At 37.9% G+C, this 17,798-nt stretch overlaps 1 protein-coding gene across 1 annotated transcript; it reads left to right on the top strand.

Annotated features, from left to right (window-relative positions):
- Window positions 1-7,809: 7,809 nt before the first annotated feature.
- On the top strand, window positions 7,810-15,146 carry LOC121527909 (gastrula zinc finger protein XlCGF57.1-like). Its single transcript, XM_041814946.1, has 2 exons — window positions 7,810-8,139; window positions 12,251-15,146. Exons 1-2 carry the CDS (start codon window positions 7,968-7,970, stop codon window positions 13,777-13,779), a joined length of 1,701 nt encoding a protein of 566 aa, XP_041670880.1. The 5' UTR covers window positions 7,810-7,967; the 3' UTR covers window positions 13,780-15,146.
- Window positions 15,147-17,798: the final 2,652 nt, after the last annotated feature.

Raw genomic sequence — 17,798 nt, 5'->3', positions numbered from 1 at the left:
ACCCTTCAAATCTGAGAGACCTGGAGCAGTTTGCAAAAGAAGAGTGGTCCAAAATTCCAGTTGAGAGGTGTAAGAAGCTTGTTGATGGTTATAGGAAGCCACTGGTTTCAGTTATTATTTCCCAAAGGTGTGCAACCAAATATTAAGTTGAGGGTGCCAACAATTTTGTCCAGCCCATTTTTTTGAGTTTTGTGTAAAATTATGTCAATTTTGTCTTTTTCCTTCGGATTTTTTGTGTTGTTCCAATGCACATAAAGGCAATAAACACACGTATACCAAAACATTTGTTGATTGCAACAATTTCTGGGAGAAATGATGTATTTTCTGGAAAAATTCCAGGGGTGCCAACATTTTCGTCCATGACTGTATATCTGAGATCTGCTAGAAAAGAGACTTTGACTCCTTTACTTCTTCATGACTAGTGTTTTTTAAGGCATCTGGCAACCCCCTCCAAGGCCGGCCACACTCCACAGGATTTTAAGCCTGATTTTAGGTACAATTTGCCTCCACTGATGATCATAGGGGTGTATCCCTAGGTCGTAGTGCCTCTGGCGGGGTACCCACAACAACCAATGAGAGCGAGTAGACTGGACAGTGTCACCTGATGGATCATACGTACTTTCACCACTCACAACCTTAAACACAACTGTAGCTTCATTCCAGCCAGGATTTCATCCTGAGTCTTTCCCTTTTTATGATTTTTACTGCACCTGTAATGCTTGCCTGTTGTAGAGAGATGGCAAGACGGTACTGACAGACATCCGTGTTCGTTTTTTTTCTGAAGTCACCTGATCACTCGAAGTTGTTGGCAGATCGTTAAGTGTGTGGTCTCCAGTGATCTGACAGTCTGGCTGAGTTGTCTAGTGTGTGCGTTCAGAGGATTAAAGATGAAAAATTGTTTGGACCTGTCCTCATGTCTGTGGTCTCCCATGTTTTTAAAATCATTACAGATTTAAAAATCGTCTAGTGTGTGTCCAGCCTAAGTGTCTTGTGACCCCCAATGGGGTCCTGCCCCCATGTTGAGAACCACTGACTTAGACTGTTGGACTGTCTGTCTTGGAGAATTTTCAACCTTTGAATATTTAGCTGTTGTTATGAAATTTGTTGTTCCTACAATCATGCTCACAGTGTACCACCCCCTAAACTTGAAAAAGATTTAATGATGCATTTTCCTAGAATTTGCTGCAGGCCAATCAAAAATGAACGGGCCACATTTGGCCCTGGGGCCATAGATTGGACACCCCTACTTTACTGTTCTTATCTAAACACCCCATTCTTCACTTTGGCCGTGTGAGGGCAGGAAACACTCGACTGTCTTTGTGGATAATTTATTCTGTAAATATTTCAAGTTATTTCTATCATTTTTACAAAGATTGTGAGGATCGCATATTGAAAATAATTGTCATACTTTTTTATAGTCTTTATTGTTTTTCTGTGTGTTTTCAGTTGTGTTGCTGATGTTTACTCACTGAAGACACTGACAACAATGTCACTCATGTACATACTATACAGGGTTGCAAAATAATTACATTAACTTCTTTCATTGAGTAGCTGTTTGTGCACTTTTTGAATGACTTTAAAATCAGAAATTTTACTTTTACACTAGTATATTGTGAATGAAGTTTTGTATTCCACTACATTTTAGAAAGCATCAATGACTGAGCAAATAAACCTAAAAGTCAGATGAAGGAGGCTGGACTTTTGGTGCTTTTTTTCCCTTCTTTTTTAAATAGCTGCTGGTTGGAAGAAAACAAGTTTAAAACCCTGACCCTTGACAAACATTTGTGTCTTTGTAATCCTTTTTTATACAAAGTCAAGAACAGAAAGATTTCCTTACTCTTAAAAGAGAAGTTTGATTTTGGAAATTAAACTGTCACATCAGTACATTTTGAAAAATAACTACATGATCTTTTTAGCCATTTTCAAAATGGAGCATAGCTGGAGTAAAATACCTGCCTAAATATCAATCATATGTTATGATTTTGCTAAAACATCATTTATAATTGTAAAGTCTGATTCTACCTAAATAACACTTTGATTTGTTATTTATAATTTTAAAGGTTGATTCCAGCCAAGTAATGTTTTGCTTCATTATTCAGATTTAAAGGTTGATTGCACCCAAGTAATACCTTATTCTAAAGATTCAGGACTTATTCCATCCAAACACTATTTTGCCTTGCAATTTACCTTGGTTGCAAAGTCTTGAAAATGGTCATATTAGCAGAATTAGCTAATAATACTCATGGAAAGAAGGTGAAAGCACAGTAGAGACCTCAGTGTAAAACTGTGATCTAGGAGACACAAGACTTCTATTATGATTTGGTGTGAGATAAACATAATTGACCTGACTATATATCTTAACCAGGTATTTTAAGGGTTAAAAAGAGGCAAGACACAAGGATGACTCTGGGGGTGGATGAAATGCATTTTTATTTTGCCCACTAGTAACTGGTTCAATCTCCAGGCTCACACCTCAATGACTCCTGAGAGAGACAGAGGGAGACAGACAGAGACAGAAACATAAAAGATTATTATAGTTTATTATTCAAAACTGTGTCTCAGGCTCCTTTTTAATAGAGGTGCATGATAAATTTTGGTGCTGATAAGTATCTGCTCAAATTATTTCTGAACTTAAACATGATGTCAAAGGGCTGAATTCCAGTGTTGAGGCAGAATTTTATAAAAATTAGATTATGTTTGTGAAGTTTTTGATGACCAAATAAATGACCAATTGAAGAGTCAGAATTAGCTTTTGGTATGGGCTATGATCAGGCAAGCTCATAGAAGTATTCACTGACAAATAACAATTTCATGCACCTTTAATATTGATGTATAAACACTTTGTAACTTCATTTGCATTTCCTGTGACAGTGTTCACATAATGTACCTTCACGGAGAACAGCTCTGTTAAAATGGCTCTCCAAATGTGCCCTCACTTTGTTCAGCTTTGTTGGTTGGAAAAAAAGTTGAGCAACAGAAAGGACAATGAAATTGATGGCAGCAGGTAGAGCATCTTGTAACGCCAGGCAATGCTCTCCCTTCCTGGATAGTTAAATGCATCTTTCAAAGAAAGAGATCACATAATTAGTCCAAAAAGTTCAGGTAATTTCACAGACAAACTAGAAAACTGTATTTCCTTAAAATACACTGAGAATACTGACTAATGAAACGCACGTAGAAACATAGCTGAAAATGCAGAAAAGCAAAGTAAACTACAAAATACGTAAGATTAAAGTGCATGGCACAAAAATGGTTAATAAGGGGCCAAAATTTAAAAAAACTTAGACACAAATGATAAATATAGTATTGGAAAAAGAGGGATATTTGAAAAAGCATATCATGATGAAAAATGTACATTACAAGCAGAAAAATCACAATGCAGCTGGATTTATTTGACATTTGTAATAAAAAGTAGAGAGGGCTTTTTTTATCCTGGGAGGTTGACTAGAATATTGATTCAGCAATTAAACTGGGATATAGTTAGGCTTGCTAAATCACACCATGGTTTAACAATACAAATATTAATAAATCATTGTGTCGAATTTACAATTAGACCACAAAGAAAGACGGTAACAATGGGGGGGCCAAGATGGTGTCAGAGGAGTAGTTGCTTTGCACAACTTTCCTCCGGACTTTTCAAGACAAAACATCAGCGAAACAAAGACGGTAATGCCACAAAGCTCAGCAGCTAAACGCAAAAGTATAGCCACTCCACCTGTAACCCCTACAAAATCGCCATCAACTAAAAAAGCTAAACTGGAACAAGAAACGGCAGACAACGTTGTAGCTGTGCTTAAGCTAGCTATCGAGGAGCAGGGCTTGTCAATCAGAAAGTCCATTGAGGAGCTCAAATCTTCGATCAGTTTTCTCTCTGCCGATATTCAAGACATAAAAGGGACAATAAAAGTTGCAGTTGAAAGAGTTAGCAAAGCTGAAGAAAAGATCAGGCCCTGGAAAACAAAGTGCTGGAATTGGCGCGCTACAAACAACGATGGAACCAGCAACCCGCGGTCTCCCCAAGGACAAGGGGGAGGATGTGAGAAAAAAGGTAATCGACATATGCAAAATCATAGCGCCCGACTACGAGAACATGTTTGGGGAAATGATAGACCCAGTCCACCGACTTGGTAAGAAACTACCTGCCAAAGCTTATTCTCGTGAAGTCATTCTACAGTTCTCAGTGAGACACTTTCGAGATCTAATCTGGAAACTATCCAAGCACTCTGATTACCTAAAGCAAAGAAAACTGGGCTTTAGGGAGGATCTGACTCCACAGGCTGTGGCCACTGATCCAGCAAGCCCGCCAGGAGAAGAAAATCGCCTACTTTGTCAGAGGGAGAGCGTTTGCGAACAATAAGGAGATACACTAATTACATTTATGAAGAAAAAGATAAGCACTGACTGTTCTGATGTTTGCACTCAGTTTTAGGATGGAGGATAAGTTCTGCGTTCTGCACTTGACCAGCTTTCAGGCTATATTGACAGTTCTGTTTGAACTAATTCAAGTTAAACTGTTTACACCACTTTAAAGTGGAGTTGGGATGTTTTTAATTCATTTTTGAGTTCAGTTTTTTGTTGTGACTAATAGAGTCAAGTTAACTTCAAAGTGGAATTATAATATTTAAAATTCATGTATTGAATTCATGTTATTGTGACTATTGACTCTGTTACACCACCTCTAACTGAATCTGAGGTTATCTGAATTCACTCAGGTCATTCAGCTGACAACTTTAAGTGGATTTATTTTTTTACAGATAATTAAAGTGAAACAGCTATTACACCATTCTGAGGAGAAATGTGATTTTATGTTTTTTACAACAATATTGGCTGTATTGAGTTAAATGGAATACGTTAGAGATATCTAGTAGTAACAATTAAAACTGTAATCTAGGTAATTATGAGAATCAGATCGGGACAAGGTATTGGCAGATATTCATATTCAATATTAAAAAATCGGATCAGGATCGGAGGCCAAAAATGCTGATCAGGACAACCCTATATTTAAGGCTCTTAAGGCCTTTGGTTTTAGAGAACAATTTCAAAAATCTATACGTACATTATATGCTTTTGGAAACAGCTCAATCAAATTACCCCATGGAGCAACTAAAAGATCTGAAATGGAAAGGGGCATCCGTCAGGGTTGCCCTGTCTCCCCATGCTTATTTTTACTCCTGATGCAAATTTTAGCAAACTTCATTAAAAAAAGTAGCCTAAAAGGCATTTCTATTGCAGGAAGGAAAATCTCATTAAGCCAACTTGCAGATGATACCACTTTATCTTTACATGATTGAACACAGGTTGACATCGCAATTAAACTTCTAGATAAATTCTCAGCAGCATCTGGTTTAAAACTCAACCTGAACCAGGGGTCATCAAGTACATTTGCACAAGGGCCAGATTTAGTCTTGACAGAGTCTCTGGGGGCCAGACTTCCAAATAAAGAAAAATTAAATCAATGTTTTGTTGTGATTAACATATTATTTTATTAGTATTTTCTTTCAAAACACAGGACATTTTTAGACATTACCAGTGAGATCAATCCTGACCTATAATGCTTTAGACCCACAGAATTGGCTGGGCTCCTGAAAATCCCATAGACTGGGCCCTCAACGATTGTGATTTAGTACCAATATAACTTATGTTTCACACTGTCCACTACTTCACTGCTTCATTCTGCAATTTCTGCAACATTTTGCCACCTTTAACCCATTTTTACTATATTTTGCTATTTTATCACCCACTTTCCTGCTTTTTTACTACTTTGCCATTGGCTATTTTTGCACCATTTTGTCACTTTTTACCCATTTTTGATACTTTTCTTGCCTGTCTTATCCCTTTTGTGCCACTGCTTTTTCCATATTTTTGCCACTTTTTAACTCATTTTTGCTATACTTTTTGCCCATTTATTCATTTTATATGAATGGTTTGCCACATTTTAACCTCTTTTCAGCACTTTTCCTGCAAGTTTTTGTCCCTTTGTGTCACTCCACAACCCATTTGGATGCTTATCGCTAATTTTTGCCACTCTTTAACCCCTTTTCACCACTTTAACCTGCCATTTTTGCCAGTTTCAATCATTTTTGGGGTGGATTTCACAGCTGCAGACATTTAAAGCCAAAAGATACTCTTAAAACCACGACATTTTCTTGTCCTGTTTTTCTGAATTTAATTATCTTCTGGGGTCCAGACAGGAAGCTTTGGGGGGCCTGATTTGGCCCCCCGGCCGCCAGTTGGTGATCAGTGCACTAAAGTCTCCATTTTTCATAAACAGCTACTTTTATGTCGGTCATTGGTATACAATCATAAATTTTCCCCACATAAATGTTACATATGGAATAACAAAGCTATTTGCTTTAAACGTAAATCATTATTAAGAATTGGGTGGATAATGATATACTTCTTGTTCATCAATTATTTAACAAGGAGAGGCAATTACTTACTTATGGTGAATTTTTAACAGGATTCAATTTCCCTGTAAAACCTAAGGAATATGCAGCTATTTTTGACGCTTTTCCATCTGGTATAAAAATTCTTATTTCATCCGCTACCAGAGATTGTGGACATCAGAATATTACAACCGAGTTATACATAGGTCATGCAGATCCTTTCTTAAGTTCAAAAACCAACAACAAATGTATAAGAGAAATTATTCTGAGAAATACTTGTAGTAAACCTGCAACTGTGTTTGTCTGGAACAACTTGTATTCTGATATTGACTGGAAAAAGACGTGGTGACTGCCCGGGAAATTTTTTGTCTTAAATAACGAGAAGTAGCAGTGAAAATTTTACATAGATGCTATCCAGTTAATGCAATTTTTGTAAAGTACAGGCTAGACATTACCCCTTTCTGTTCATTTTGTCACAATACAGATAAAACTATTCCCCACTGTGTTTATAGTCAGACCTTCTGGAATGATCTGAATCTATTTGAATCGAAAATTAGATTTGCAACTTAAGTTTAAAGATGAATTTGTACTGTTTGGTTTACTAAATGAAGTGACATGTTCACATAACAAATATGTCATTAACCTGTTTATTATACTGGCAAACTTCCATATTCATACTAGCAAATTTTCAAAACAGAAACCCAATTTTAATATCTTCATCTCCTGTGTAAAGTCCTACCTAAAAACACTTGATTATTGCACAAATGCCAAAGCTCTTAAAACCAAAGTTTTTGTGATGAACTGGATTTATAATTTATTTTACTTGGTTCAAATTGTGACTGCGCTGTCTATATTTGTCTGTTCTAATTGCATTGTATTTCGTTATCTGTTTGTAACAAACCTTAAGCCCTGTTTCAAAACTGTAATGTATTTGATAAATTGTAAATAAAGACGTTTTAAAAAAAAGATGGTAACAACCATAGACTGTAGAAAGAAATAGTTGGGCTTGCTAAATCACGCCATGGTTTTACAATACAAATGTAAAAAAATCATTGCGTTTAATTTACAATTAGAACTCAAAGAAAGAAGGTAACAACAGGCAAACTTAACCTGTATCTGACACTAGGACATCTTGTGAAAACGCCCTGTTTTTGCAATTCACTGTCAGTATGCTAGGGTTACTTATAACTGACCAAAACCACCTGTAAACCTGAATAAGTTCCATTAAACATGCTAACATAGGTGCAAAAAACTCATAAACGTTTTAACATTGTACTAAGATAAAGTGATGCAAACTTATTACAGACTTTGTCAAGCCGATGTTTATTTTCCAGTTAAGTTCAGGCAAAAGGCTTGATTTTAAATGACAAACAAATAAAACTTTCTCAGTCCTCACACTTGTTTGTTGTCCGACTTCTCTCCTCAAACTGCAGCCTCCTACGGTGGATGGCGCTGTGACGAGAATCCAGGGTCCTAAACCTGCGGTGCTGAAACTGCAGCTTCCGCTGTTGCGTCTAGGCTGCCAGAAGAAAAAGAAACGGAGTAAACACTGAAGAACTTTACAGCTGAAGAAGAACAAGAATGTCTTCAGCGGAGAGGTTTAGAGGTTTCGTCAACCAGCGGCTAACTGCTGCAGCTGAGGAAATATGGGACGTTTTTTCAACAGCTGTCGTCGAGTACGAGGCAGAGATCAACCGTCAGCGCAGAATGCTGGATATCGTCTGGAAACCTCACATCCACTTACACAGAATAGGTGAGGAAATACGAATTTGGCTTTCTGTTTATGCCCAGAGATGCATAGAAGACAAACTGTTGGGCTCATGTGTTAAATAAAGAATTAATAACCGATATTTCTAGATTGAGTCGTAATGGGCTGAGGTTAGCTTATATATTCTGTTGAAAGCGAACGAAACCAACCGCCAGTTTCTCAAAACTGTAGTCAAGCCAACCTCCACAACTTTTTGTGGTGCACGTGTAGAAAGGCATTACGTTAAATGACGTAAAATAGCTGGAATCAAAATAGACAATATTGCATTGTCTGTAAGTATGTATGTGCCCCCTGGACTGCTGGCTTTCACGCCACCGCCATATGCAAGAGGGGGAGTCTCTGATGGTGACTGTAAGTCTTCTTCTTTTACAATTTCCGGCAGTTTAGACGCATCTTGGCGTATTACTGCCATCCACGGGTGAACGATTTTATATAATTTTATATTAAACAGTTTTGCATATTCTTTTTTTTTTATACTTTATTGTGTCAACAAGTAGAAATTGATACAGAGAATCACATTTCTTTGTCCCATATATATTTACATTGACACATTTTCCCATTTTATGATTTAAACCCTTGTTCCCTCACCCTTTGTTCACCCTCACCCATACAGATTAAAGAAAAAGGGGGGATGTATGTGTATATGCATATGTATGTATGTGTGTATGTATGTATGTATGTATGTATGTATGCATGTATGTATGTATGCATATATCTTCATATTCTTGAGTATTTTCCTGAGCCCACAGGACCGGAATCCATTTGTGTGTGTGTGTGTGTGGGAGGGGGGGGGTATATTTTTGCTATATCCTGATACACGATATATATTGCGATATTTTGAAATGGCCTCTCATCAGCTGTATTTAATTCAGCCCCAAATGGCACGAGTTTGGTGAAAAAAAATAGACTATGGGCTCTATGCACGGCAGGGGGTGGCATATTTCCGGTGGGAAATAAGACCGTTTCACAACTTCCGCCCAACGATACGTGCTAAGCCAAAACGGACTCTAAACCCTCCTATACTGCCTCAATTTGTCCGTTTCGTTGTTTTTTTTTTTGTTTATTTGTTTAGATTGTTGTTTGTGTTTACTCTATCATCATCGCTTGGCATCCACACATGCTAAAATGATGTTTCAAAAACAAGTTAAAAGCACTTCTGGACATCGTTGCTGCATGCTGCAATGTACATCTTCATCTAAATTTGACTCATCATTGACAGTCAGCTCAGGTAACTCATGCAAACAGGGAGTAAACCGCAACGAATTTGCCATCATACACCTTTCTCTTCTCCCGACTGGAAGTGTGGGAGCAGTCTAATGCCAAATGCGGAAGCGGTTCATGCATAGAGCCCATTCTATTGGATTTTTAATAAAATTGTATGCAGAAAGTAAAAATCAATATAAAGTCAAATTTAACAGTTTTATTTTGAAAAGGACTTAATTCAGTCTTTTACTAATAAATCAAAAATACATAAATTGTGAAATACTTGGTCTTTTACAGTGTATGGAAAGTCCTGAAATGTTTTCTATGTTATGTTTACTATTGCTGACTATAAAATGATTATTTTCCTCATTAAGGGTGAAGCAAACCTACACAAAACTCACCAGTTATGCATGAAGACCAAAACCCTGCAGTCTAGTCCACTATTCAAGCTCACAGCTGTGATTACATTAGTCTGCTGTCTGTGCTGATAAACGCTGGACCAGTTTCTGACAAGTTCATGAGATGAGAGCGTCTTTAGACCTTATTCAAGAAACTGTCCTGTGTGATCATGGGGGGAAAAGCTTGACTGGAGGCAGGAACATTTTAACCCCTCGTTGTCATTGTTTTGAACTGTAAGGCTGAGATAAGTCTCCATTGTTGTGGAGATGTGGATCACATTTTTCCGCTGCTGGACCGTCTTCTCTCTGACATGTACAACTCTGGCAGAGAGTTTTCAGCAAAATGTTCGCACCCAGGCAAATCTCGTATTCTGGATTAAGTGTCTTTATGAGATTTTTAAATCCTGGCTTTCCAACAACACTGGGCTGTCTTTAGTAACGTGTTGTGTTACTGCCACCGTTATCTCTGAGTCATCTTGCGGCGTATTTTAACGAATACCGCGTGAGTTAGACCTCTTCCTTTTCAAAATTGAATGACTGCTCGATGCTGCAGATCCAGCGCTGTTTCTTGCTGTCTCAAGAGTCAGCTAGCTCCCCGCTAACTAGCCGTGCTGCTGTGTTTACCTTCCTCTCCCTTGCTTCTCGCCGCTGATGCGTATGTGCAGAGGAGTTTTCTGGATGGGCGCAGGAGAGAGAGTGAGCTCTCTGCTGTGAGAGATGCATTCAGGGACAATGGGAGAAGCGACACCAGCGAGAAATGCACGCTGGCGGCTCAAACTTCCACATAATTTATACTTGAAAATTCGTGATATAGTCCTTTTAACGACATGCTACATTCACAGAGCGAGGGTGAACATGTTGCGCCGGAATTTATTTGTGGCGGGCCAAATTTATTTGTGGCAGTCCGCCGCAAATAAATGAATGTATGGGAAACACTGCCCCTATTAGCCACCTATAAAAACTACGACCTTGATCTTCAACGTTTTACTGTCATCTTTCACATTTAATATGCCAATTTGAAATAAAGCAACAGCATTTATGTGTTTTTAGTGTTGTTCGATATGACACAGGTTTTTGTGACACATTGTACAGTCACCGAAAAGGTCAAATTATCAATATTTTAAGAGAGCTTTACTGACCCTTTTTCACAGTCATAAGAGTCTTAAGAAACTCCTTTTTGGGGCAACTTCAAGTCACATGACTACGAGAATTCCATATGATATAAAATGCTCCTCAGTGTCTGTTATCCCGAATGACATTGGCTACAAATCCCAAAGTTGGGACAAAACTGTTTCACATATAAAAATGAAACGAAGTGCAGTATTATCACACTATGTTTATACATACATACCTGTACACAACCACAGAATTATGCCTAATGGATAAATTAAAAGTTTTATTGGAGATTTTAAATGTTTTTGGAGCATTTTTGCAGCTTGATTTTAGGTGCAGACAGTTACCCCGAATTACATTTTGACAGTTCTGAGCGCCATAGATCCTCAAATTTCTATTACTCATGGTATATTCTAGTAGTATTCAAAAAAGAGGGGGAAATTAAATCACATAATGTACCTTTAGTTTGAAATTATATGTTTCAATATTAAAAATATGCTTCGGGGGCGGTAGTGGAGTGGTTAAGGCGCGCACCATGTACGCGGGCAGCCCGGGTTGGAATCTGGCCTGAGGCCTGAGGCATGTCTCTCCCCCAGTCTCGCCCCATGTTTCTGAGTCTATCCACTGTCCTCCTCTATCCAAATAAAGGCACGAAAAGGCCCAAAAACAAATCTTCAAAAAATAAATAAATTTAAAAAATATATGCTTCAGAAACCAAAATGGACACGTTATGTCATTGACCCCTAATTACATCCGCTAAGGAGGTTATGTGATCGGCAGGGTTTGTTAGTTTGTTTGTTAGTAGCATAACTTAAGTTCTGGATGGATTTTGATGACATTTTCAGGAAATGTCAGAAATGGCATAAGGAAGAACTGATTAGATTTCGGGAGTGATCCGGATCACCGTCTGGATCCAGGAATTTTTTAAAGGATTCTTTACTATTGGGAGATAGGGCTAATGGCAGAGGTCTGCGCTCTCAGAGTGCTTTTCTAGTCTTTTCTATAGGGGTTAACAGCGTGGTGATACACCAGCCAGCATGAAACCAGAAGGCATTCTCCTCCTTATCCCAACGTACCTTGCGTAGCTCAATCCATGGAAGCCACAGCTGGTCAAAATAAACAAATAAAAACCCAGGTTCTCATACCAAAATTGTAACCTAATATAAGATTGCAGTGCTTCTGGATAGAACAAACAGCAACGTGTGTACTCACGTGTAAACTTTTCCTACTTTCATCATCAGTCTTTAATACAACAAAGAATGTGTCATTTGTATCATGTGGTATTGAAAAGATAGAAAACATTTTGGCTGAACAAACAGTTGTATACTGGCACGAATGACATGTTTTCTCCCCCTGACTTTGTTTTGTTTTTGTATCTCCAGATGTCCCACAGCAACATGTGTGTAAGGAGGAGGAGGTTGTGGCTGAGCAGCAGCTCTGCCACCAGGAGAGGAAGTCCAGTCAGGACCAGGTGGAGCCAGAGCCTCCACAGATTAAAGAGGAGCAGGAGAGAGAGCAGCTCAAACAGGAGGAGACTGACACGTTGATGCTGACTCCTACTCAGGAGGAAAGTGAGCACAGAGAAGCAGATGGACAACATGAACTCCAGCTCCTTTCTTACAACTCTCATGTTGCTGAGAATCAAGATCCCAAAGAGAATAAGCAGAAAGACTCAGAGATAGCTGGAAAATCAGAACCAGGACAAGAGAGAGACAGAAAACACACCAGTGAGAGGCTGCATTCATGTGAAGTATGTGGAAAACAGTTTAAACAGAACTGTATGTTTCAACAACACATGAGATCACACACAGGTGACAAGCCTTTCTCCTGCAGCACCTGTGGAAAAAGATTCTGTCAGAAAGCCCATTTGAATAATCACATTCTTACTCACACAGGTAGAAAGGCGTACACCTGTGGTACCTGTGGAAGATCATTCACACTGAAACATAATTTGAAAACACACTTAACTATCCATACGACTGAAAAACCACATACCTGCACAATTTGCAACAAATCTTTTGGAAGTAAACTTTATTTGAAAGCTCACATGAGATCACACACAGGTGAGAAGCCTTACACCTGCAGAACCTGTGGAAAGAGATTCTTTCAGAAATTACGTTTGAATGCTCACATTCTTACTCACACAGGTACAAAGCCTTACACTTGTGATACCTGTGGAACATCATTCACACGGAAAGATCATTTGAATCAGCACTTAACTATCCATACAGGTGAAAAACCACATACCTGCACAATTTGCAACAAATCTTTTAGACTGAAAGGTATTTTGACATACCACATGAGAACACACACAGATATAAAGCCTTACACCTGTGGTACCTGTGGGAGATCATTTACAATGAAATCTATTTTGGATAGGCACGTCAAAATCCACACAGGTGAAAAACCATATACCTGCACAATTTGCAACAAATCTTTTATACAAAAACCTAATTTTACAGTCCACATGAGACGACACAAAGATCCAAAGCCTGTCACCAGTGTAACCTCTGGAACATCATTCACTTTGGACCATCACTTAAAAATCCATACAGGTGACAAACCACATACCTGCACAATTTGCAACAGATCTTACATACAAAAAGGTCATTTGAAAGTCCACATGAAAACACACACAGGTGAGAAGCCATACTCCTGCAGCACCTGTGGAAAAAGATTCTATCAGAAATGGCATTTGAATGCTCACATTCGTACTCACGCAGATACAAAGCCATACACCTGTGGTACCTGTGGGACATCATTTAAAAGGAAATATCATTTGGATAAGCATTTAACTATCCATACAGGTGAAAAACCACATACCTGCTCAATTTGCAACAAATCTTTTCGACTTAAATATAATTTATCAGGCCACATGAAAACACACAGGCGAAAAGCCTTACACCTGTGATACCTGTGGGAAATCATTCACACAGGAAATCGTTTGGATAGGCACGTCAAAATCTATACAGGTGAAAATCCACACACCTGCACAATTTGCACCAAGTCTTTTAGACTTCAGTATAGCTTGGCACACCACATGAAAACACACAGGTGAGAAGCCTTACACCTGTGGTACCTGTGGAAGATCATTTACCAGGAACTATCATTTGGACAGGCACCTAAACGTCCATACAGACAGTAATGCGTAAACTTCCTCAACATGTGGTAGGTTTCTCAGAATTGGTGCTGACTTGATGGTTGATGAGAGAAGAACTGACACTGCTGAGGAGCTGTACCTTTGATATCTGAGATCTGCTAGAAAAGAGACTTTGACTCCTCTACTTCAGCATGACTAGTGTTAGGTCATGTTACTGTTAATGTTACTTGTTATGTTACCAGATTAGTGCCATCAAAAACATTCCTGCATTACATAGTGAGAAAAGTAACACGTGAAGCCCAGTTCAGACAAAAGTTTCATGACACAACCAGACAGAACAGCTCCAGTCAGACCAGCTGATGTTGTTGTCAGTTTCAGCTCGTCTGGTTGTAAATCTTTGTTCTGATCTGGGATTTAGTGTACTTTTGCAATACTGAAGATTGAAACGTTTTTGTGACTTGCTACACTGTGTATCTCTGTGCAGCTTCATGTACAGCTCATTCTCTGCAGTTTAATAACAATAATAACCTTTACAGTTCTTCATTTCAGTAACATGACAGCAAACTTGGATGAGAGGTATACCGAAAACAATACAGCACAAGCTTTTACACTTCCTTCATGTTGATTTTTTTCTTTTATTTATTTACCATCTAACATGTTTTTCCACACAGTAAATGTTCTGTCTGAAATCACACCAGTTAAATCAGCTGACTGCTCATGCACACTGACAGCTGTATGTTTACCTTTGGCTGGTACACAGCTATGTGCTGACAAGTTAGAGAGAAACAGAAACTGTGCATGTGCTTTGAGGTAGATTTGCACTTTTAATGACAATGAAAATAAAAACAAGTTGTTACATTAATGAATGTCTTAAATTTAAAAAAATAGTTAAATTACTTGAAATTCAAGACTGTTGTAACAATAAAGTTTTGTGAGTTCTCTAATGGTTTCACTTGAGGAGAGTTATTCTGCTGCCTGTCTTTGTCAAGTCTTTGAGGGTGTTTTGACCAAGTGGTCTGGTTCAGATCAGTTCAGTACTGTAGTTATTTGATAATAACCTGATTTTTAAGGAAGCTGTTTTCTTTGAAGCACATAGTGAAAGATATATATTTTTATTTACTTGTTGAAAATTGTTTACCACTTAAAATTTGTCATGCTGTTCAGTATCTTATACTCCTATTCTGTACTGGTATGGATTTTATTGTATTACAATAAACAGACATGAATTACTGATTGTATTATTTTTAATAACAAGTAAAGAAAGTGAAAGTTTGTCATAGATTTATTACTAACGCCTCTTTTACTGTTTTTATTGAAACACTCAGTTCTTTAATTTGGCCACATGAGGGCAGAAAACACTCAACTGTCTGATGATCTTTTATTCTGTAAATCAAGTTATTTCTATCATTTTAACAAGGATTGTGAGGATCCCATATTGAAAAATATGATACATTTATCATGCATATTTGTTTTGTATAATTTAAGTTTTAAAAAGTCTAAAATTGTAGGATTGTACTTGTAGTTGTACCAAGCTTTAAAGGGGACATATTTCACCCCTTAAAGACAAGTTTATATTGGTCTCAGAGGTCCCCAAAACATTCCTGTGAAGTTTGTTGCTGAAAAAAAAAACACTCCAGTATTTGATTTGGCATCTCTAACAACCCCTCTGTTTCAGCCCTGCTCAGAATGAGCCGTTTCTGTGTCTGTGGCTTTAAATGGTAATTAGCTGTCTGACTCCGCCCCTGACCACACCCCTCTCAGGAATGGATGTTGCACTCCAGATGTTACAGACACTTTAGTCCAAAGTTTAGGGCCATAGTCTGTACAAAGAATTGAACAACCCCTGTGTGACGTCAGCCGTCTGCTTACAATAGGTGGACTCAAACAGCTCTTGAAGCCAGTCCACGGAGGCTTCCATGCTGAAATCACCGTCTCAACTGAACTTTGGAGCAACCTGATGGCCCGCCCATTAAGCACGACTTCGTGTCAGCTAGCTAGCTAGCATTATGGTTGACAGAAACATAGCCTCTGCCTGTCGAGCAGTCTGTCAATCAAATGAGATGCACCAATCAGTCCGCAGTGAGATTTTTCCTAAATATGATTGAAACCATTATGGTACAAAAAAATTCATCCTCCATACAGTGAGAGCACATGAAGAGCTAATGAGACACATTTCCTTTTTTGAACCAGGCTGTAAAGCAGTTTATTTCTAGAATAGAAAATAGAGCTGTCACAATTGACGTGTTAATGCGGATTAATCCATCATCATGATTAATGTGATTAAAAATTTTTATGCAATTAACCCATCTACGGCGCAGAATGACTCAAAATCCCTGAAATGTCTCTGGCAACGCATTTCGGGCAGTTTGTCCAAGTAGGGCTACCGTTGAGCATACCGCCGCACATGCACAAATGGGCCGTTGATCTGGTAGTGACCAACCAACTCGATATGGAAGATGCTAAACAGCACGTTAGCACCTGTGTTTTTAAGCACTTTTTGATGTGCTTTTGTCATGCTGCCAAATTTAAAAGGGAGACTATGAATAAAAGTGGATATTTTTCATCAAATTGATCTGTATTGTTTCAAAATTTGACATTACCAGCTGCTTATTCTGTGCCAAACATGTCTGGCCCAGCTACATTTCTTAATTTAAAAATTTGGCCCAGTTGAATTTGTAATTGAATATTCCCTTCTTTCTTGAGTCTGTTTGCTTATGCAAAATGAAAGGCGATTAATATAGATTAAAAATTAATGATATTTAATCATGATTAATCTAAATTAATCCACAGCAAGCCTGTCATTAATCTGATTGAAAATTTAATCCTTTTACAGCACTAACAACAAAAAAAAATTTTCAACAGGTGTCCAGATGGGACCTCCGGTGTTCCTGCTGCCAGCCTCAAGTGGACCCCAACATTATCACAGTTTTTTGCATTTGCACATTGACTTCATTTTTCAGGACCAGAGGTTGCTCCTTATTTGGGACCTGACTGGAATCTGAACCATTAATCTCCCGGATCAAAGTCAGCAGGACAATCCACTGAGCTATCCAGCATCTCAGCTGGAGAGGAGTGTGCTTACTCCCCGTATGACATCATGAGGGTAATATCTGAGAACGGCTTGTTTTAGCACACATTTTCTGGAAGGTGGAGAAAGAGAGGGTGGGGGGAATGGATTTTTCTGGTACTTGAGGGGATTTTGGACAAACCAGGGGAACATGTTTTTGTTAGAAAAGCCTGAAAAAATGATTTTTGCATATTATTTCCTCTTTAACTATATATTATTATAATGATGACTATTATGACTGTTATGATGATGATGGTTATTATTGTTGTTGTAAAAATTAAAACCATAAAATTAGAAAAAATGGTGAAATATACAACATCAGTGATGACATTCTAACTTTGGAGTATTGAAAGACTTTATTACAGGCTGTATATCAGCTCTTCCGGTGAGGGTTTATGCTTTTGAGTGAAAAAGGGATTCATCCATAAATCTATACTAAAAAAAAAAAAAAAAACATCTCTGTAATAGTCCTTCAAAAAAGCAACACAAGTCACACTGTAGGTTTTGTGAGTAATTAAAATAACTTTATTTTACATGGCAAAATATATTTGAATAATAATCGTCGCGTTGGACCTACTCGGGTTTTCATCAGAGCATAATTACACTATTTTTATTTCAGAATAATCAGATATGATTTGTATAAAAATATTCAAGATGGGAAATAAATATTCACTTGAAATAAAAAAAAACCTCCTGTTTTTTAGGCATAACAATCTCATAAAAACAGGACTTTTAAAAATTATTTTTGATTTTCCTGTCTCGT

Source organism: Cheilinus undulatus, linkage group 20 (assembly GCF_018320785.1).
Source record: "Cheilinus undulatus linkage group 20, ASM1832078v1, whole genome shotgun sequence".
Classification (NCBI taxonomy): domain Eukaryota; kingdom Metazoa; phylum Chordata; class Actinopteri; order Labriformes; family Labridae; genus Cheilinus; species Cheilinus undulatus.
This window is presented reverse-complemented; position numbering and strand designations above follow the sequence as displayed.

Bases quoted from the DNA above. Each gene is read 5' to 3' on its own strand.
- LOC121527909 (XM_041814946.1), top strand. From the start codon at position 7,968: ATGTCTTCAGCGGAGAGGTTTAGAGGTTTCGTCAACCAGCGGCTAACT. The intron at 8,140-12,250 runs GTGAGGAAATAC...TTGTATCTCCAG, and splicing joins CATCCACTTACACAGAATAG to ATGTCCCACAGCAACATGTG.